This window comes from Petaurus breviceps, unplaced genomic scaffold (genome assembly GCF_028583685.1).
Source record: "Petaurus breviceps papuanus isolate PSGF00001 unplaced genomic scaffold, PetGlider_PUasm1.0 90769, whole genome shotgun sequence".
NCBI lineage: Eukaryota > Metazoa > Chordata > Mammalia > Diprotodontia > Petauridae > Petaurus > Petaurus breviceps.
This window is the reverse complement of record NW_027187341.1, coordinates 15997556-16021463: the sequence shown is the minus strand read 5'-3', so window position 1 is coordinate 16021463 and position 23908 is coordinate 15997556. Positions and strand designations below refer to the sequence as shown.

The following is a 23908-nucleotide window of genomic DNA, read 5'->3' as shown; positions in this document are numbered from 1 at the left end:
ACCCCAAAGGGGGTATTTTGCTAGTAATATTCTAGAGTCATACTTCACTACTAAATAAGACCATTTAAAATATCAAAGGCCAGCAACATGGTCAGTCTACCAAGCACTGAAAGACGGTGGCTGCTATCTAATTCTTATGGGCTGGATTTATGTGTAGAATGGATATGTTTAGATACCCAAACAGATACTTTATGATGTGTTGAAGGAAGGGGGCACTATAAGTTGGCTGGACTGATGAACCATTTTCAGGTTACACAGGGGCAGGACTTTAAATGCCAAAGAATATCCAAAATACTGTGTATCTGATCATTTTACCTAAGAGGTAGAGTTCAGTAAGCTCTCTTGTTCTATTTAAGCCAAGGAATACAGAGAAAAATGAGTGGCAGAGGCAGTCCCAAACAGTGGTGAAGGCTGTAAATAGCCTTATAAAGGGCAGTTCAATGCCTAAGAAATCTTAAGTTATAGAGAGGTATTTCTGTTACACCTTGCAGTCAGATGACAACATCTCTGATAAGGAAGAGGAAATACAGCTAGAGAGAGGTTAATTGATCATGTGTCAATGGGCACCAATAGGCTAAGAACAGCCTATCAGGGTGGGCAGAACCTGATGTTCTTGCTTGACCATGCCATCACCATAATGGTAGCTAAGGAGCCCAGGAGAGAAAACACTTGGCCAAAACAGATTAACTGCTGCCACAAACACAGTAAGTCTTGAGTCTCAAAAAGGCACAATGGGTGCTGTGGCATACTGGAGAGGAAGTGGCTCTTGGAGTCCGGGAGATGAATTAAAATTCTGCCTCTGCCATATACTTGGGCAAATCTTAACCTCCCAGTGACACATGCAACTTTGTTTTTATTTACTTTTTCTTTTTTGTGTTTATAGTTCTTTTGGACAGTATTTTAATTTTTTCCAATTACATGTAAAGACAATTTTTAACATTCATTAAAAAAAAATCTGAGTTCCAAATTATTTCCCTCCTTCCCTCACCACCTCCTCTCTAAGATGGTAAGCGCTTTGATATAGGTTATATATGTGCAATCATGTAAAACATATTTCCATATTAGTCATGTAGTGAAAGAGGAAACAGGCCAAAAGAAAAGAATCACAAAAAATGAAGAAAGTAAAAATAGTAGGCTTTGATCTGCATTCAGGCTCTATCAGTTCTTTCTCTGGAGGTGGATAGCATTTTCCATCATGACTCCTTTGGAATTGTCTTAGATTTTTGTATTGCTGAGAATAGCTAAGCCATTCACAGCTGATCATTGTACAATATTGCTGTCACTGTGTATAATGTTCTCCTGGTTCTCCTCACTTCAATTTCCATCAGTTCATAGAAGTCTCCCCAGGTTTTTCTGGGACCATCCATTCCTTATAGCACAATAGTAATGTATCACAATCATCCTATATACTTTAAAAAATGCTTTACTGATGCTTATTCTTTCATTTTTTTCTGCCTCACTATCCCTACCCTTCCTCTTCACACTCTCTTGCAATCAATAAACATAATCAAGCAAAACAAACTCACACATTGGATATGTCTGAAAATGTATATTCTATTCTTCACTTCTAGTCCAACTTCTTAAGAAGTGGGAAACATGCTTCATTTTGGTCTCCTGGAGCAGGGATGTCAAATCCAAATGGAATCATACATAAGGATCACTGTGGGCACACAATGACTTAGAAAACCACATATTAATATTACTTATTATATTTTAATTTACTTTGTTGAATATTTCCCAGTTCCATTTTAATCTGGTTTGGTTCACTGTGAAGTGTTGTGATCTGTATATGGTTTGTATGACATGGTCTGTATGTGGCATGTCTGACATCTTTGTTTTGGAGTAATTACTGGTTACTGCATTGAAAAGAGTTCTTAAGTATTGCAGAGTTATTTTCCTTTAGACCATTATAGTCCTTGTATAAATTATTCTCCTGGCTTTGCTTACTTCATTCTAGGTCAGCTTGTACAATTTCTCCCAGGTTTTAAAAAAAATATCCCTTTTGTCATTTTTTATAATGCAATGATTCTGTTACATTCACATACCATAAATTGGTCAGTGATAGGCACCCCCTTAGTTTCCAATTTTTTGCTACAAGAAGAAGTGCTATCAGGAGCAGGTAGGTGGTGAAGTGAATAGAGCATGGGCCCTGGAGTCAGGAGGACCTGAGTTCAAATCTGGTCTCAGACAATTAACACTTATTAGCTGTGTGACCTTGAGCAAGTCACTTAACCCCAACTGCCCTGCCCTTCTCCCTTCAAAAAAGCAAGAAAACAAAACAAAAACCCAAATCAACAACAACAAAAAGTGCTAGCAGTTTTTTTGTACATGTACATCCTTTCCCTACTTAAAAAAAGTTTTTGGGGTATGATTTTTTTGTGGGGGTGGGGTGGGGAGAAGTATCATTTTAAATTGCTTTCTAAAATGGCTATGTCGATTTATGGTTTTCATCAACATCTGTCTGTCCTCTCACATATCCTCCAACACCTGTTGTATATGTGTATAGTCATTTTTTTTTGACATCCTTGCCAATCTGATGGGTATGAGTTGGAACTTTAATTTGAATTAAATTATCATTTGGAGCATTTTTTCCTTTTGGTTGTTGATAACTTGGCATTTCTTTATTTTTGAGAACTGTTTACCTCTTCATATCCTTTGATCACTTATCTACTGGTGAAGTGACCCTGAATTACTGAAAGGATATACCGGTGAAACATAAGGTTTAGTAGTCTTAACAAGTCTGAAAGGCTTCTAGTAAAAATAACCTGGAAATAGACCAGGTTCTTCTTTACCCTTTTTTTATATTATTGACTGCTTTGGCAGCCTTATAAAGCCGATGGACTGTTTCTTAGAATAATGTCTTTCTAATACACAAAATAATATTCCAAAGGAACTAAATTACATTGAAAGTTATCAAAATAGCAAACAAACTTAAAAAACAAGGTCATACACCTCAGGTTAAGATTTCCTGCAATAGATTATATATTTGTTGTCTGAGAACTAGCTTATCTCAAGTTCAGAGAAGTTCTCCGGAAGGTTAGCCTCTGTATTGTGTCTGAGGGATTTATTTTCAGAGACTAGAAAGTTGTCCAGTTTTCCCAATATTTAGTACCAAATGCTCTCTAAATGGACAAGTATATACACACCAGAGAAACTGAGAACAATCCATAAATAAAGCTCATGTATCCTAGTGAGGTTTATTTTTGAAAAGCTATTTTGCTGTTAGAAACTACTTTTTCAAGTTTAATTAAGACTCTGTAAAAACTAATTTCAAGAAAAATGACCTATTTGCATACACATTGATTCCTTCCATGTTATCTTAAAAATTTTTATTTTTAGATATGAATTCTATCCCTCCCCACCCCCCATCACAAATTGAGAAAGCAAGAAAAACTAAACCTTTGTTACGAATGTGTATAGTAAAAAAAACGTCCACATTGGCCCTTATCAAAAAAAGAAAAATCATGCTTTGGTCTGCACTCTGAGTCCATCACCTCCATATCAGGAGTTGGGTGAACTTTGGATTTGTTATGGATCACTGAATTAATTAGAATAACGAAATCAGTCACAACTGATTATCGTTACAATATGGCTGTCACTGTGTTACAATGTTCTCCTGGTTCTGTTCACTTCACTCTGCATCAGTTCATATAAGACTTTCCAGGTTTCTCTGAAATTATCCCCTTCATCATTTCTTACAGTAGAATAGTATTACAACACATTCATATACCATAACTTGTTCAGCCATTCCCCAATTGATGGGAATACCCTGTTTCCAATTCTTTGCCACCACAAAAAGCTGCTGTATTTTTGCACATATGGGTTCTTTTCCTCTTTGGTTTCTTTAGGGTACAGACATAATAACCCAGTGAGGATGGGTTGAAAGGATATGCTTTAAATCCAGCTAGAATCCTGGTTAAAAAAAAAAAGATGAAGTGTAGGTTTCTTCTTTGTACTTTGAGAAGAATTTATTCTGGCCCTATCCTTAGTTGCATAGTTGCCAAATACCAATATCCCCATATCAAATTCTGAGATAGAACAACAGAAATATGCCATCTTAGTTTTTGTCTTAAATATAAAGAGTTCCATCCCTGGTATATGTTGGCGATACTTGATCAGTTTTCTCCCTCACTAGAGATTCTAGGGCAATAATTGAGGGGAGGCAATATGTTATCTATTGCTTCCACTACTAAATCTCTTGAGAAAGCTATGGTGGTAAAAGAAAAAGAGAGGGTAGGAGAAAAATTTAGCCACCACATGGATAATTTTGCTAATTTATTATGCACTGCATTGAAAAGAGAGCTGAAATCTGTGAAACATTTTATCTCCATATTTCCCAGAGCCCAGGGGGTCTCATGCCTTTGCACAAATGGTAATTATCTATACAATTATAGCTGGGGGATTTTGGTATTTTGATTAGTGGTTTTTTGGCTCAGGTAACATAAGAAAGTCATTGTCCATGATCTGAATTTTTAAAAACACCGTTCTCCTAAGTCAGTCTCCAAACTTTAAGGCATGCTAGACGATATAAGTGCTATAATCAGATTAACAGAAGTCCACGCTTTTTGTTAGGGCAATTAAGTGGTGCAGTGGATAGATAATGCTGGGCCTGGAGTCAGGAACACCTGAGTTTAAATTTGACCTCAGACACTTACTAGTTGTGTGATCCTGGGCAAGTCACTAAACCCTGCTTGACTCAGTGTCCTCATCTGTAAAATGAGCTGGAGAAATGGCAAACCACTTCTGTGCCTTTGTCAAGAAAATCTCCAATGGGATCACACACACACACACACACACACAAACCAGCAGGAGCAGAAACGACAACCACAACCACAACAAGAAGCAAAAGTCTTTTATTCCATACTTTAGATACTGGGGCATTTTGATTCAACTGATAGGTTAGCAGAGACAGGAAGTCAGAAAAGTGCTTCTATTATAGTCAAAAAATACAGAGATATTTTTGGTTGTAACTACTTATAAAGATGTCTAAAGCATTGGGGCTTGCTATCTGAACTGGTGAAATCACAGGTCTTTAGAAACTGAGTAATATTTGTATATACAAAATCTTACAGAGTGTACACAACTCCCAGGAGATCAGAACACTTAGGAACTATCCATATGGAACAGATTAAGATCAATGTCGAAGGGGAAATATGGCTGTTGCCCCTTTTCCAGTCATTTTTATACTAAAACAGATTATTCCTTAAGGGCTGTTTCCCTATTAAAGTGAAGATTACTGAGTACCTCTGAAGCTCAACAAATTTTTAGTGATTTAAAAGTCTTTTTATTTGTAATAATATTTGTTAAATACTTTAAAGTTTGCAAAGCACCTTGAAAAGCATCTCATTTGAATGCTATAACATTTCTGGGACAGGTTCCTAAGGATGAGGTAGGCATATATATTATCATCTGCATTTTAAAGATGAGGAAACTGAAGTTAACCTGTCATAGAGCCAGGTCATCCTGACTCCAACTCCAGCACTCCATATGCACTGAACAATGGTATCAAACATGGAAGCCCCTGGGCTACGTGGCCCACAACACCCCTGAGTGTGGCCCACACCAGATTAAAATGTAGCTCTTATTGGATCTGAAAGTGCTGTTGTAGTAAAGAAACACGTGGCTTTCTATGTCAATATGTGACCTGCAGGGATTCCTCTGTATGGTATGGTGACCTCCATTTCTATTTGAGGTCGACACTTCTGCCCTATATTAACGCTGCTTTCTGAAGCCTTTGCTTGTGTGAGACTTGGGCAATCAGGAAGAGGAGAGAAAGTGGAGGTGGTTCTGTTTCATTCAAGAGTAAATGCCATGGGAGGAAAAAAGGGGAAACACTGTTGTCTTGTTTTGAGGACCTTGTTTTGGTGCCTTTCAATGTGTTTTCTTTTTAATTTTAATTTTTTGTTTTTGCCTTTTGGAGGGGGGAGGGCAGGGCAATTGGGGTTCAGTGACTTGCCCAAGGTCACATGGCTGAGAAGCATTAAGTGTCTGAGGACAGATTTGAACTTAGGTCCTCCTGACTCCAGGGCTGGTGCTCTATTTACTCTGCCACCTAGCCGCCCCAATGTGCTTTCTTTTACATTACTGTGGTCACTGTGTCAACTGTGTTCTTTCTTTTTTAAAAATAAATATTACTGATGCCTTTTGTTCTTATAAAACACTTATTTTTGGATATAACTCCCAAACCAATCCTTCAATCAAATCCTCCCTTAGAGGCCCATCTCTCTGACGAGGGAAGGGAAGTGTATTTCATTATCTATGCTTGGGAGACTGCTACTGGATTTTTCAATTGCTCAGAATTTGTCTCTTTAAGAATTATTTTTTCATTTTGTAGCCATTATGCATACTGCTAGCTCACTTGGCATGAATTCATACAAATTTTCCATGTGTCTTTGAATTCATCATATCTGTCATTTCTTATTGCACAAGAATATTCCATTAGTCATATACCATAATATGTTTAACCACTCCCTAATTGAAGGCAACCACTTTATTTCCAGATCTTTCTTATCACAAAAGGCTCTGTATTGTGTTTTCTTAGGGTAAACTGTCAGGTTACATATTTTTAGGATTAAAAATAATTAACTTAGCTCTACAGCATTCCATAATGATGGAACTTTACAAATTCTTCCATTCTTTTATATTTCCTTCCTTCTCGCTCACCATGGTCCTCTTTTTGTGAGACGCAAGAGTCAAAAAACCTTTTAAATGACTGGTTGTTCAGTTACTCATTCCAACTCTTCATGACCCCATTTAACAATAGCAAACCAATACTACCCATAGGTTTTTCTTGACAAAGACACTGGAGTGGGGTTCAATATTTCCTCCTTCAGTGGATTAAGGCAAACAGATGTTCCATGACTTGTCTAGGGTCACAAAGCTAGTGTCTAAGGCTGGATTTGAAATTAGGTCTTTCTGTTTGCAGGCCCAGAGCTCCATCCACTAAGCTACCTGTGAGAAGTTGATATTGTATGCTTCAGGAGGCACAGTTTACCTATATCATTCTTTTTTTAAAAACATGTTTCAGTTTTGGTAAAGGATTTTGATTTGATTTCTACTGAGTTAAAGAGAAACAATAGATAAGTAGTTCTTCATTTTTCTACTACTCAAATTAGAATCGCTAGGGCCCAAAAGGCAGTGATATGAAATACTCTGGTACAAATTAAAATGGTCTCTTTTATTGATAAATTTAAACTTAAAACATGATCACATTAAAAAAACCTTAACAGGTAACTTTGTTCTTCAGCATATTTCAGAATGAAGAAGTCTTGCTTTTTTCCTTCAGGAGACTGTGATTGCCTCCCTTTCTCTTGGTTATGCCCAGTCTTCATTTTCTACCAACTGTCCACTGTGGGCAAAGCTTCATTCAACAAGACATTTGCTAATAATGCAAGTCTTTCTATGGTGTTAGAAAATCTTTCCTTATCTTACATTGTAAAGTCAATACTTGAAAACAAAACCAATTTTAAAGTGAAACAACCCCTTGCATTGACTTATTACAAATTTCATTTATAAATAACCGCCCCCCCCAACTTTAGAAACTTTATTCAAAAAATAAACAAAAAAGTGAAGCTGGAGGAATTAAAAAACACCCGTCACTTTACTCTCTCCCAGTTTTGAGGACAGCTGTGGGTTTGCTTAGCATGGTCACAAGCCATCGTATCACCAGGTCCCTGCTGGCAGACAGACGAGCTCTTCCTAGTCACTCTTATCCTCTCCTTGGTAATGCCTGTATTCTGGCTTCAGTTCCCAGGTATTTTTGTGGGTTCCTTTCACATTGTAAATGCCTATTTCTCTCAAGATTTCCTTCAGGTATATCTAAAGAAAAAAAAAGAAACCACAACAGATTAGATTATGAAGGCTGACAATCACTATACTTTGCTTAAAACACAATTATTTGTTTGCCAAAGCAGACTTCTGTGTAACAAAAATTACGACCTGACAAATGTCAAGCTCTCAGTGGGATTTCTTGACTACAGTTAAATAATTGTGCTATGTTGGCTTCTGACACTATACTATTAGTCATATCACACATACAATTACCATGTATTTGAATTCACAAGGGGCTGGAAATCTATGCATGCCACTAAATTTAAAGCAAGTGATTTTTCTGGATGAAAATACCTAGCAAATTACTGGTGTTCAATGTTTATTATTATTATGATACCTCATTAATAACAGTAGTGGTAGTAATAATTCATCTCTGCCAACCCTGGGAGTAAATCATGGAGTTCTACATGAAGTTACAATGCTAGCAGCTGTAGAGTGGACTCAAGGGTCCAGAAGAGGGTGAGAAAGGGCCATTACTATGGAGTAACCAGTTAGTACAGTGGCTACAGGTACCACTAGAAATGGAAAAAATGCCTGATTCAGGAAATATGGACCTCTAAGCTTGCTAGTCACAGGGGATGCCTGGCCAGTCAATCATGCTCTCCATTACCCCTGGGTCATGGAACGGACACTGGCCTAGGATGGAAGAACAATCAGGGAAAAGTCAGTGGTGAAAGCAAAGTGCTTCGAAATACGCTGCAGTCTGCTCTGACTGCATCAAGGGGGCATGCAGTGCTGTACAATTCCTCCTCACCGACAGAAAAGTAAATGAGGCTACCTACAAGGAGAAAAAAGGACCCAAAGCCCCGTGGATCATTCTGCTATCGTGTATAACTCAATATCGTGCTGCTCCTGTGTGTAAATAACTGAATCCCTGCTGACAGACTAGGAAAGGAGCAGCATGCTATAAGCTGACCAATGCTAATTTAATCCTTTCTCCTTTAGGGAGAAATTAGTCATGACTTTTACTTATGACTTCAAAACTCCACTGACCAGTCATGGAATTAGAAAGAGGAGCCTTGGGCTTCTGGGGTCCCTGAGTGCTGTCTCTTTCTGACTCTTTTGGGGACATCAAGGGAAAACTCTAGGAACATCAGTAGACCTCCCCTGCTGCTTTCTAATGTGAATTTTCTTAGGGGGCGGAGATGAGAGATGGGAGAATTTTTAAAGAAACTGACTATTCTATAAACTGACTATAAGGTAAAGTTGAGGTTTTGAAAAAATCTCAGAAATTTTATCCTGGCTTTGCAGTAATCGTGTGATGAACAAATCACTTGGTTTTGTGGAAGCTCAGTTCTGTCACAATTAAAGCAAAGCATTTGGACTAGATCGAGAGTTTATAATCTGAGACCTACAAACTTGGCTAAAAAAAAATTGGTAACTTTCAATACAACAGGTTTCCTTGGTAATTCTCTGCATTTTGTCTTATGCGCTTAAAAAGATTATTCTGAGAAGGGGTCTTCACAGACAGCCTCTTCTATCTTTGAAGGCCTAGGATCCTCCGAGTTCCCCAAGTCAGCTGCTTAGCTCACTGAGATACACAATCAAGGTATGAGGCTCTATGTTTAATGGGGAATGTTTGTAACTCATTCTTTCCACAATTTGCAGCATAACAAAACAAAGACTAAATGTTTTTTAAAAACAAAACCAAAGTGTGGTTATTTAGAAGGATCTCTGTCCTGTGATGTCAGCACTCCTAGCCCAAGCCCAGCAGGTGGCAGCAAGGGATCAAATGAGCCTCTGGGCTGTGGTCTCCCAATGACCCAGCAGTACCCTCTCCAACCATCTGCTGGTGGGTCAACAAGGGACCTTTCTGAAAGCATACATACACAGATGCTTCTGAACTGCCTATTACTTCAACAAATTACATTCTTAAAAAAAGGCATACACATCAAGAGCTAATGGAAAAGGAATCATAAACACAAAACTATGTTAGGCATAAATTATTTGCAGTCTAGGCACAAAATGACCAATAGTGGTTTACTGGGTCAGTTTCAGTGAGTTAAGTAAATATATGAAAAGTACCTGCAAAATAGTGGTTTGTGTTTTAGAAGCTAAAGGTTAAAAAAAAAAAAGGACTGAAAGAGGGTAAATTGAAAAGACCTCCCAGCTTTACTTTCTGCCCAAGGCTCCTTTGCTTAATAGCAGCAACTATAATTCTGAGATATAAACTTATTATAGAAAACACAAGGAGTGAGATATTAATTGGTGAGAAATAGGGAAACACACACACAATAAGACCCTTATACATTTGATGTTTTGGGGGTTGGGGTTGCTTTTCTCCTATCTCTTCTCCCTCCCTTTTGCTTGGCTGGGTTGGTATAAGGATATAAGCACTCCATGTTTCTTTCACACGAAGACAAGACCAATGATAGTAAGTTGGTACAGTATGAACTTTCCCCTTTAATGGAGATTTGGAGGTTGCAATGAACCATTTATATTCTCCCACTCTGACTCAGCATTTATTAAGCACCTACTAAGTACAGAGAGCACTGTTAGATGCTGGGTGAGGTACAGCATTAGGACAAACCGAGTCCCTAAGACAAAACAAAACATGACAAGTGTATGAGAAAGGTGAAAAGTGTCATTGGAGGTAACTCCGGACTGGAGGGCTGGGGAGAGGTGGGCTTTAAAGGATGAGGGGGAGGAAGTGAGAAAGGTTGAAGGGGAGGGCATTTCAGGCACTGGGAAACAGTGTGAGGTTCAGAGGTGGAAAAGCACAGGCCGCAGGGAACGAAAAAAAGACCACTTTGTCAGAAGTGCACAGACCACAGTGCATGTGGAGATGAACAATAATGAAACAAGACTGGAAAGAGAGGAGTACCATATTATGGAAGACCTGACATGCTAAAACGCTAGATTTTCACTTGGTAAGTAATGGGAAACTACTGAAAGGCTCTGAGTAAGAGTGATGGACCCCAATTTGTGGGTAAAGAAGATGGGTCTGGTAGCAGAGTATAATGTAGGTCATAGAGGGGGAGAAAATGGAGGTAGGGAGAAGTATTAGAAGCTAATAAAACACTGTAAGCATAGCCAAGTTCCACTTTTACAAGGTATTTCTTGTGTCTGGACAAGGAAAAATAACCTCTGTGCTTGTTCTCAAACCTATAACTGACGGGGTGCACCTCTGCTTGACCCAAGTCAGTTAACCTGTCTGTGGTTCCCATTCAACATTTATTAAAATGAGGGGGTGGGACTAAGTGATCTCTGAGGTCACTTCTAGCCCCAACATTCTATGACCTTGACCAGGTAATATAAATACTGAGGAAACAGGCAGAAGATAGCCTGAGGGAAAAAGTCAAGTCTGGCGGCAGTACCCTAGGAAAGCACTCAAAGAAAGAGTGCCAGGCAGGGAGGAGTATATGTGGTGATAAAGGAGAATGGGCTGGGGGGAGGCTGGTTAGACATGGAAGTTAAGGAGAGAACATTACAGCTATAGGACTGAGACAAGGTCCAAGGAGGAGAACGAGGTTACACCACAGAGCCAATGCTGCCACTTCTTGGCTATTGGCTCTGTGGAGATCCCTAACCCGTTACTGATACCCTTGCATGATTGTGGTCAACAGTTTGAGAAATACACTGAGGTATTAATTCAATTAATTAAATCTTCTTGTATGTGACTAGATTACTTTGGCACTAAGTCTGTAAATTATTCAGGTAGAAAGAAACTGTAGGTAACACACAAAGGAGACTTACAAACCTCAGATAGGATCACAAGAAAACAAGTCTCTCTTTTTGGTTACTGAGTCAAGCTATCAAGGGATAACTATGTTGGATAAATGCCATTTAATTCTGGAGAATGACCCTGCAGTTGCACAAGGGCAAGTCAATTATGCGTAGAGAGAACATCCAGGGTATTTAGTATCGGGAGTAAGGGTTCTTCCAAATTCTGAGTACTGGACTCTTTCTCCTATGGATTTTGTTTTTCTGCCTTCTGTTATATTTTTAAGAAAGAAATCTGACCCTAAGTCAATGAACTTTCTATCACAAAAGATTGGGGAGATTTCTAACTACAGACTGTGCTGCTCTGCAGTACAAGATCTGATGGAATCAACTGGCTCAGGTCCAGCAACTCTTCCTCAAAGAGCTGTGTGGGAGTGTTTACAGCTAGACTGAATTCAGGAAAGAAAGCCCCCCAGGTTCTGTGGGAGAGAAAAGCAAGTCACATAAGGGACCCTGACAGGTCCAAGGACTAGGAAACCATTTGCATTTGTGCAGGGGAAAACACTGTGGTTTCAAGGTAGGAATCTGGAGGTCCTCTACCCCCGCTACCTCCGTCCTACCTCCCTCTCCGAAGCCTAAGCCAACAGATGCAGAATTCCACGACAGAGCAGCCTACTGCTTCTTCCTGTTCCTCCTCCCATTGCTGCCATTCCCTGCAAGCATCCAACCATCCTTTTCTCTATGGATGCTCCAAACTACGAGGCGGACTGACATCTGGAAAGGATCCAGCCACATCTGTGGGATGCTCTGCATAAGGAATATATCTGAATTTCAAGGTGATAATTAAAATACTCCAGAGAATGAATTTACGTTAAAGTTGAAACCTAATCTCTCATACTTATGTGAAGTAAAAATGCTCTTCAACTTGGCTTTTATTCACTGATTTTACAAAAATGTTCATGCAAAGGTTACATTTAAATTAAAAAAAAGTTTTTTGAATAATGTAGCCACTAAGGAAAAGGAATCTATATGTTCTTTTTTTCCCCCCTAAGGAAGCAAAGTGCTAATAGCAAGAAAACATAGATGTTTAGCTTGCTTCATTTCTGTTGGTCTTTGTGCCAACACAAAGTTAACCCATGTCTGATGAATTTCAAAATAACACTTATCTTTACAAAGTGTATTTCCTGTTCTGAAGTAAGATCTCTGTTTCAACATAGGTAGTTACCGCCTGGTTGTGGTTTTCTGTTCCACAATTACTTTTCAGAGAGATGAAGGATGATGACTGAGTTTGGTATTAAAGAACAACAAACTACACATTAAATTCAATTTATGGGTCACTCTGCCAATGTGAAACAAAGTGGCAGCTGAAAAAATCTCAAATAAATGTATCCTTCTTTATTGGATAGACCCGTGGTTCATTAAGCTAGCTAAAGACTAATAGTAAGAAAGGAAAATTTTAATGGTCAAAGTTGTTACCACTTTGAAGAAATTGTCAGGAACATAATTTTCATTAACCCTGTGAAACAGGGTAATGGGTTTCATATCAAAAGGAAAGGAAAAATGGAAGTCATGGTGTCCCGTACCAAAACAGGAATTAAACCACTCTAAATCTTTGACAAGTGGTTATATAATCTATCCTGGAGACCTACTGAGACGGGCCACTAAACTCACCACCTCCTGAAACATCTCATTTCACTTTTGAAGGGCTCTAATTATGCCCAACTAGCTCTTTTCTTTTTGCAAAAAACTTCTGCTACCTTGATTTGCTACTGAATATAACAAGCTTTTTGTAATCTGGAGGGGAGGTGAGAAGACCAGGTTACCTTAATCTGATTAACCTGAGATTTAAATACCAACATGCAAAATTGAGCCCCAGTTTCAGATGTGGTTACAGGGATGATGTGAGGGATTTCTGTGTCATTTTCCCCCTGCACAGTGTTCCCAAGGCAGAACACAGCTGATGTGTATATAGGGCTTGATGGTTACAAAGCACGTTCAAACATTATCACACCTGATCCTTGCCATAACCTAAAGAAGCTAATGAGATGACACAAAAATCAGAGAGACTAAGTGACTTGTTCTGGGTCACACAGCTGGTATTTTGCAGAGAGAGAGAGCCAGGCCTTGAGTCTGATTCTTCTGATTCCAAATTCAGGGGTCTCTGGTCTACCTCACTGCTCACTCAGGTGGCTTAGCCAGTATCCTAAGGAGAAGGCTTTAAATTAGGCTTAATGGAAACGATGGCTGCAAACCAATATGACAGGGCACAATTAAATGAATTTTGAATCTGTTACCTAGGAATAAATACATGAAGACTCAAAGGCACTGAAGTCAAGAGATAGAGATTAAGATGACACAATCTTCTTTGTGAAAGATGTGAAATGAATTATGGCACCTCAGCACTCTGACAATCACATTAGTAAGATCAAAGGAGAAAAATCTTCCTTGCTCTTAGTGTAGTTGAAAATATATTGACATCACTGAGACTGAAATTAAAAGGCAAGCTTAGAAAATCTGTAGGTGTATTTTGTATCAATAGACAAATTCACAATGAATTAAGCAGCTTTTTCAATGAATAGAGAATTGTTCATATTAAAAAAGTCTGGGTTGAGGTAACAGTTTAGTTCTGAGCACCTGTCAATGATAAAATTAATTCTTATGGGAGACTACTTAATCACTAAAACTAGTTGTATTTATTCATTTTTTAGTCAAAAGGAAACATCTTTCAAATCTAGCTTCCACTAACAAAAACTAAAAATTTATTCATTTTATTTTCCTAGTTGATTATTATTCATTGGGAATGTCAATTTTTAAATATAGTATTTTATTCTTTTCCAATTACATGTAAAGACAATTTTAAACATTAATGAAAACAAATTTTTTTTCAGCTCCAAATTTCTCTCTCCCTTCCTCAACTCACCTTTCTCTAAGATGATAAGCAATTTGATGTAGGTATTTATAGATATGTGTATAATATATATAGATAGATATGTATATATATATACACATATATGTATGTGTGCAATCATGTAAAAGATATTTCCATATTAATGATATTATTAAAGAAACAGACCAAAAGAAACACACACACAAAATTGAAAAATAGTATGCTTTGATCTACATTCAGGAAAGTTAGTTTTAATAAAAAGCAGGTTGCATTTATCCATGTATATAGCAGTGACAGAAATAAAATTTCAGTCTTAAGAAGTCTGAGAAGGAAGGGCTAAAAAACCTATTAAAGTCATCATATTACTTCTCTTCTCTCCATACCCCCTCCCTCACCCTTCATCTAAGTTAAGCACCAAACCAGAATTGGAAGTTAGGAGAAAAAAGGGCAGGTTTTTAAAAGCTAAAATTACGCCTTCCAATTGACTTAATTTTAGGAATTAAGCATAAGATAGCTAGCTAGAAGATTAAAGTTATAACACTTACTAAGACCTGCAGAGAATGATATTGATTACTCTGGAAAGCCTACTGAAAGGTTCATTGATTTTTTCCTGAAATAATTTTCATACCAGGCATGAAAATAAGTTCCAACCCAGTGTTAAAGTACTCCCTCCCCCCAGACCCTCTAAAAACTCCCCTAAAAAGTCAGGGCAAATTAATAAGAATAAGAAGATATTAAAAAAAAAAAGTTAATGTACTCTGCCTCACTTTGTAACCTGGGAATTATGAGAGGTTTTTTTATGGGGAAAATCAGTCATACTGGGAACAGGTTTTGATAACATTTTAGCCTAGTTGTAGCAATAATAGGAAATGGGAAAGTGGAAGATGGGACAGTAGATGATACTGGTAATGGTATTTTTTTAGATTAAATTTCATTTTGTGGCTCAATGTTATTTGAAAACCAGTTATAAGGCTGATACACAGTTACTTTCAATTTTACTAGGTAGTACCTGTCTCATCTATTGTTCCTGCCTGAATATTGAGGACTCTAGGATGCATATGGTAATTCTAATTCAACTGACATCTTTTCTACAAAAATATAATACTTTATTAAAATAGTTATGTAGTTGACTTTCTGACTGCACAAGACACAACATTTCACTAAAAAGTCTATAATTTTGTCAGTATGATTAGTCCCTTCACTGATGCAAATTTAAAGCCTCTGGAATAGCACTATATATGGTCTTTTTGAGTTGTGGCTGAAAAATTCAACAAAGTAACACAGCATAGAGCAAAATTAAAAGAAATATACATAGATACAAGTACTTTTGTCCCAACTTTAACTCATCTATCACAAATTTAATTGATTATCCTTAACAGAGGTAAGTAGAACTTAACCTAAATCTTGTCTTTGGTTCAGAAACCTTCTGGAATGTAAGAAAATGGTACTCTGCTTTCTCCTTTCCTTGTAAATGCTGTTTTAAATCGGTTAGTTTAAAAGCAGTGTACTAGAAGTTATTTTTTAAACCTGACTTTCCTGACAGTTTCTTAAATGGAGCTATAACCCATTTGATTAACTTTTTAATACACAGTGGGATGATACAGAATAGAATTTAATCAGAAAAATGTTGCAATTTCTTCAAAATCTTGCTCAATTCAGTAATTCAAAGGCATAACCTCTAAGATTCTCTCAAACACAGTTTTAAAAGAGATGGAGTAGAATTTCAACTCACTTTGTCAAACATATGGGAAACTTAATTCTCATTTACTATCTCCCTCCCCTCCACCATTATATTCAGTTTTGCTGGGTAATTTATTCTTAGCTGTAAACTTAGATACTTTGTGCTCTGGAATACTCATGGTATTCAGATAGTTCAATGATTTTTAATTTTTTTCCCTCTTCAATCTGTTTTCCAAGTCAGCTTTTTTTTTTACTATATCTTACATTTTCCTCCATTTTTTTCAGTCTTTTGATTTTGTTTTTAATATTTCTTGTAGCCTCAGGGAGTTACTGGCTTCCATTTGGTCAATCTGAATTTTCAGGGAGTTTGTAGCTTGGGCAAGGTTAATATCTCATGCTTAGCTGCTAATAATCTTTCTAATTTTTCATTTCTTTTCCATTTTCTCTTCAAGTGCTCTCATTGTATTTACAAGAACATATTAAAAAAAAAAACAACTTTAAAAACCCCAACAAAATTCTTGATTTCTTTCTTTTAAGAATTCTGGTTGATAGGGGTGGCTAGGTGGTGCAAAGAATAGAGTGTACTGGCCCTGGAGTCAGGAGGACCTGAATTCAAATTCGGCCTCAGACACTTAACACTTGCTAGTCATGTGACCTTGGGGTAAATAACTTAACCCCAATTGCCCTGCCCTCCCCCTCTAAAAAGAAAGAAAGAAAATAATTCTGGTTGAGTTTATCACTTGTAGATGTTTTAGAGTCATTCTCTTCTACATTTGTGTCTTGAGAATTCCTGCCATATTAGCTCACTGCGTTGGGCTTCCTTTGTCTGACCATTCTGTCAGCCTACTTCCTGACTCCAGACTTGGTGTTAGGGATTGGCTCGGCAGCACTTCTGCAGGGAAGGTCTGTGCAAGTCTTTCTGCTGCTTTCTTGGGACAATGCGTGTTGTTTTATTCCAGGATCTCAAGGACAAGCTGGGGACTTGTAAGCTTTCAGTTCTAGGGAAAAGTCTGGCTGCTGCCCTCCTTGTGTGAGCTCTGCAAATGCCTGACCTGGGTCTGAGTCTGAACAAGAGCAGGCTTCTGGTGGACCCCACCCTCTGAGCCAACTGGAAAGCACTATTGGCTCAGAGCAGCAGAATGTAGGATCCCTTTGGTCTGGGATTCCTACCCTGGTTACTCCTCTATAGGCTGGTCTAGATGTTGGAAGTGAGACCCTGCTTTGAGCCTTAAGTGTGAGCTATACCACTGTTGCGGCTGCTGGCTTTTGAATTTGCTCCTTTCTCCAAATACTACCCAGGGCCTCCCTCCTTAGGAAGGCCACTGCTGTGCACAGGTCCCCTTCTCCGTGACCCATGACTGGGCTGGAGGAAACAAAGTTGCCAGTTGGCAACTCTCTCTATTGAGTGCCCTGCAGGTACTCCATATGGATCTGAGATGGCCTGCCGCCCCAGCGCACAGCCTCTCCCTGGGGGCTATAGTTCCATAGCCTGCTTCTGGCCCTACACTCTCTCCAATGTCCTTATGCCAAAGTGGATTGGACAAAGGAATCCTTGTGATTACTCTGACTTCACCATTACCATTTGGTCTGGTATATTTTATGTATTGTTAGGAAGAATCTGTGGAGAAGAGTACACTATAATGCTTTCTATGCCTCTGCCATTTTGGCTCTGCCCTTCATCTGGCACTATTACAAAATTAATTTTAAATTTCACATTATTCTATGAATACTAAACTCTGTGCCAGTGGAAGTCCTTCTTTCCTCTGGATCTGAACATGCTGAAGATCCTGCTAACCCTGTGGCCTCTTCTCTATCGGTCAATTGCTCTTAGAGCCTCCATTTTCCAAAGTGTCCAGGCCAGCTATGTTCACTCCTTCATTTTTCTCCTCTGGACTTGTCTTGATTCTCTAAACTTTTTTCTCTAACATGCCCCCATTTGAGTAACTTCCCCTATCCCTGCCTTTAGCTTTTCTGCTTCCTTTTGATGGGGTGCTTGGGATCTATATTTGTAATATCAGTTTGGAATACCAATTTGTAATACCACTTTGTAACATCAGTTTGTAAAATCACACTATCGACCCCCCACCCCCCCCCACCTCAGAGCATTAACTCTGCCCAGCAATAACTATCTCAGCTTGGAACAATAACAAACTATTCGTATGAATCCTTCACAAAAGTATCTATAAACATTCCAGCTTAGGCAACTATTATCTCCCCCTTGTATAGCGTCCCACTGCCCCCATGAATCCTTCGGTACTCTATCTCTGGGTTAACTCCTTAAGAACCTTGGTTCCCAGACATCAATCTTGTCAAACATGACACTGATGGGTGGCAGACTGAGCACTTCTCAGTCAGCCCTTGACCGCTAGCTGACTTAGTGACGTTTCAAGCCTAAAACCACACCTCCAGGTAGCCCCCCCTTGGGCTTTTCCCCAGTGAATCATGGGCAATATGCCTGAGCAGTTACATTAAAAATGCATGTCCCTTTAAACACTGTCCCCACCTTAACTCCTCCCTAATCCCACCCTTAATCACCTAGTTAGCACAATTGACACAGGTTCTACTATGGATGATTCTATATAAATCTTAATTCTACCCCTTTAAGGTTGCAGGTCCCCCTAAAGGACTTTTGCCCATTGCACAGCCTAATAATAAACTTGCAGGTCCCCCTAAAGGACACTTGCCTGCTGTAAAGCATATACTAAACTTTTACAACTCTGACTCCAATTTGGCTTGAGCTGAATTCTTTCAAGACTGAATCGCAGGCTTTCTGGTCTTAGATAAGATCAGAGTTCCTGCTGAACCTGTGAGCCATCCCTCATCACTTTTATGTGTTGTCTTCCCAATTAGAATATAAGCTTCTTGAATGTAAGGAATATCTTTTTGCTTGTATTGTTATTTGTATTCCCAGTGCTTGGCACAGAACCTGGCACAAAGTAAGTGCTTAACAAATGTTTGTTGACTTAAAAAAAAATAAGATAAAATAAAGAGAAAAATATCTTTGTTATGATAAATTAATCAAAGATGCCTGAGAAAATTAGTGGTCTATACATTTTTCTGGTTCTATCAAACAGTAAATTCAATTTCCTTTACTAAACATTTACTAAGTGCTAAAGAGCACAAAATAAAGAGTGACAACACATTGTACAGGCAATAAAAAAAAGAAGTAAATACCAAGAGTGGTAACTGCTTAAAAAAAAAACAGTCATGTGCACAGAAGGGTTCAATAAACAGTTTAACACATCAGAAGAATATTTCTACTTTGATTTTAATAGTTGGAATTTAAAAAGAACCAAGGTCCACAAGAACAACTGAACCTCCACTTTATATCAGTTCTCAGAAGTTTTAATTACTGCCTTATTTATAATTTTACAATAAAAACCCAATAATTTAATAATTAATTAAGCATTAGTTTTCATGACATGCTTCTTTGTATATCACCATCACCCATGCTTTCTTTCATTTTCTTTGAATTTCACATGTATGTTTAAATTTCCTCCACTAAAGTCTTCTTACGTCCTATTGTGCTATGGAAGTGGCTCTGGGTTTTCAAAGATTGTGACAGCACGCTTTGACAGGCCTCAGAAGTGCTTTGAGAATGGTGCCGGATGGGCTAGGTATGCCTGCTCTCCAAAGTCAAGGTTAATTCAGAGTGGCTCATCACCAGGGTGGACAGGGTAATGACTTTGCCAGACAGAGACATTCTTAAAGACCTTCCACTAAGTCCTGGATAAGCCAAGCTCTGGGCTAGTGGAAAGAATACCAGCTTTGATGAAGTTGGTTGCAGGTTCCTGAAGTACTGAAGCTTAGATTTGTTGGAGACATCCCACATATATTATCATCATTAATGTTTCTGCAGTCTGACACCTGTAATCGAGTCATGAATCTTGAGCTAGCAAGGGAAGGGCCCAAGACTTGGAGTCAGAGGACCTGAGTCGGAAGCTTTGCTCTGACATTACTCAAGTCACTTTTGGCAAACCACTCCCTTTCTTTAGCCAGCTCCAGTTTCTCCAACTATAAAATGTGAGGATGGATTAGATGATCTCTAAGTGTCTCCTTGCTTTAAATCCTATGATCATTTGTCATAATACAAACAGGACCCTAATAAATAGATATTCGAGTTATTCTAACATAGAATAGAGACTAGTTGCTAACACAGAATAGAGACTAGTTATGCTTTTTGGAAAGGCCATTTGCCCTGTCCTTGCTATAGAAGTGTCATATACAAAAATGAAATTATTCAATTAAGTCTTAGGTCCTTGAATTTACAAAATCTTTAAATCTCTGCATAAGTGATTTCTGAAAAACTAAAAAAATTCTCATCAGATGTTTGTTTCCAATACACTAATGCTGAAAAAAAAAACATACAACTTCTTATATCCAACAGAATTTGTTTTAATTTATTTGGTATCATTTTTATGTTTCTGAATATAATTTTGGTGCTATAAACCAATGGGATGGTTTTGTACTTTCCCTCTGGAGAAAGAATAAGAAAAAAGAAAAGAGGCAGATACTCTAGGACTGAAAATGGGAAGAAGAAACTACAAGTCATATGGGTTAAAATAAGGAAAAAAAGAGGGAACAAGAGAGAAGAAAGAAAATTAGGGGGCAAAGCAGTTAAATAGGTCTGAGCGTAAGCTTTGGAGACTCAGACTAGTCACACTTTTAAGGCGTAAGTTGAATGGACAAAGATAATCCTTAAATTAATGTTCAGGCCACTGATGATAGTATTTAATGATAAATATAGTAATTAGAATAGCTTGCCTTAGCAAGAAATTTGTTATTCTTTCTTAAATAACGGGTCCCCAAATGGTATGATTTAAATGTTACAAATATTTAACGAGTGTCTAGAGATACACACGTTTACGTGTAGACACACGCTGTCACCTCTGCCTCGTAAACAAAAAGTGCTTGTTACAGATATCCTTGGAGAAAAATGTCACTATCTTTTAACCTTACTTTCACTTCTAAATAGATTCCTTTCTCCTTCCCTACCCAGTGAGAGCCACGCCTTATAACAGAATTTTTAAAAACAGGAAAAAAAAGTATTTCAGCAGAACTAACCAACACATACACGTGTGTCACTTAAAATGCAGTGTTATTTGAATTTATACTGCACCTGACTATATTTTCCATCAAACTCTTAGAGATGCCAGAAGGAGACTTCACTCGGGGGGTGAAAGTTAGAAATACTGCCCCATCTTACATGTTACTTCCCCTCACATGAAGTTACTCTTCTGCTTCAGTCACAGGCAATCTGCTGATAACATGCCTCTAGGCATGCTTATTTTTTCTGTAGGATTTACCTCAATAATCTGTAAAGTGGGTGGCTTTGTAGGATTAGATCACAGATGAATGAATGATCTTTCAGTCTACTCTAGACTTCAAACTTTTTCCTGTCTACTGACTTCAAATAGGGCAACATTTCTAATAATGTGCTAATTCAATAATGTGTTAAATTGCTGTATAAATGTTGTATAAATGCTATGATATAGTGGTTAGAAAGTCAACCTCAGAAACAGGATTGGGTTGAAATCAGACCTCCGATGTATACTGGCTAGGTGACCTGGAACAAGTAATCTCTTATCTCAAAGTTAGAGGTAATTCTCTAAGACTTTAATTCACAGAAAAGTGATGACCTGCATTTCTAGAGGGTTCCCTACACCCCTGAAATCACAGGCCAGGTCCCTATTGCCTATATCCTGCTGGGATTTATTTTTTCAGGAAGTGGTTGAACCTCAGTATCCTTTGGATTCTATCAAGGGGGAAATCAATTCATGTTAGAAGGCAGAGCTGATACAGTTGGCAACCCCTCCACTCTCAAATGAAGGAAACTCTATAGCTCTGTAGCTCAGATAGGAAAGGGACAAAGAGGGAGGGATAAGTGAGAAAAATGTAGCAGATGAAGACAGTACTTTAGAGAAAAGAGGGTGAATGATGGAGAAAGGGAGGAAAATAGAAGAGAAGGGAAAAAAAAGAGTGGAATAGTAAGGCAAAGATGGAAGGATGAGAAAGGAGGCTTTCAGGTGGATTCCTGGAGCAGCCTCTGTTGGCAGTGCCAGAGCCACTACCAACATTCTCTGTATGCCTGCAATGTCCAGCTCAGAGAAACTGTGACCTAAAAAAATAACTAAGTGTTTATTAAAAAGCCTTGTTTCCAGAGGATTGGCAATTCAGGCATCACTATTACACTGCAAAGGTTCTTAACCTGGGGAGTAGGAATTTGTTAAAAATATTTTGATAACTCAATGTCAATATAATTGGGTTGGTTTTTTTTTTGGTAATTTTATAGTTTATTTTACACAATTAAAACATTTTGAGAAGGGGTCCACAGGCTTCAGCAGACTAGAAAGCCAGTATGTTCCAGAAAACAAGAAAGGTTAAGAATTCCTGATCTAAATATAGAGAACTGAAAGAAATGTTGGAAGTTACTTTTCTTCTTTTCTATGTAAAAGCCATTTGCTCTGTGTAACAATGCCTGAAGTTCTCACTGCTCATTCTTTAGCAATTTATTTTTTTTAAACATTCCAAGAGAACTTTTTTGCTCAAATGCATAGCTTTTGAAGTAGACTTTTTAGCTTACTACAAAGATAAGATGCAGTAACCTATAAGAAAAAAAGATCTAATCATTTATTCTATTTTAAATTCTCATGTTCATTTAAGAAATGCTTCCTTAAGACTTTGATGGGGAAAGGACTGCAGTTATCAAGATGCCTGGCATTACTGTAGTGACTATTTTTCTCTTTTCATTGTATTTAAACATGAGGGATATTTAGGATCATTCAGGTATTCACTTATTTAAAGGCAACATGGTGAGGTGAAAGAATACCAGACTTGGAATCACTGGAGTTGGCTTAAAGTCTGGCTTTGTCACTAGATGCTATATGACCTTGGACAAGTCATAGAAGTGCTTTATCATGGGAGATTCATCAGAGCTGGAAGGGGCTTCTGAGGCCATCAAGTCCAACCTGCACCCAACAAAAATCCCCTCTACAACATGCCTGACAAGTGGTCATCTGGGAGGTGGCAGTGAGTAGACTGAGGTTCAAGGAAGTGCCCAATAAATGAGGGTAATACCCACAGCACTTTCATTACTGACACATAAGGTGGACATGATGATCAGATGAGACAGCACACATAAAACCCCTGATAAATTGTAAAGCACTACATAAACATAAGCTATTACTGTAACTATTGATGTGTCACAATTGTGAGCCTTCCAGGCAAGGGAGATGCTGCCACCACAGCTCTGGAGACAGCTCTGAAAAAGTGTAAGAATATGGCTTGAAAAGAAAACATTAACAAAACCCCACAACAGTTTCATAAATAAGTTATGTGGAAATTTAAATTTAAAAAACTAAATTTTAGTTATCTTATTAAATGTACCCATAAAAAGTTTTCAGAATTCAAACTTTCTGTTATATACTGGGGAAATTCATTATTCAGGAAATTGAAATGCTGAAATAACTAGCTAAAATAATAGGAAAGAAAAAGCACATAAAATGCAATTCTTCACGTTGTTAGGGAATCACCATGAATGTAAATGTAAATCCATGGAGCACTGGTTACAAAGAAAGAGCTAGAATCTTGTATTTTAGAGAAAATTAGGAGCTTTATGCCTTTTAAAGAATGCAACCACAACTCTAAAAACACTGTTTAAAAAGAGCAACAAGGTGAGGTCTATTTTATTTTGGAGAAGAGCTGAGGGAGAGAGTGACTAGGACAGGAAAAGCCTATGATGTCACAGATATTGACAATGAAGGACTTTATTACAAGTTAAACAGGGTTAGTTTTTTGGTTTGTTAGTCTTGGGTGCTCACCAGAGTAAAGATAGGAGAGAAAAACTTC

The 23908-nt window shown here is 38.0% G+C and overlaps 1 protein-coding gene across 2 annotated transcripts in view; it reads right to left on the bottom strand.

Moving 5' to 3' along the window:
* Positions 1-7156: 7156 nt before the first annotated feature.
* Positions 7157-23908, bottom strand: part of GTF2F2 (general transcription factor IIF subunit 2) — a 155935-nt gene continuing 139183 nt past the window's right edge. For both annotated transcript variants that reach the window (XM_069068722.1, XM_069068723.1), the window contains one exon: positions 7157-7818. In XM_069068722.1, the coding sequence (XP_068924823.1) occupies positions 7699-7818 (120 nt within the window). In that variant the 3' untranslated portion in view covers positions 7157-7698. The remainder of the gene's footprint in view (positions 7819-23908) is intronic.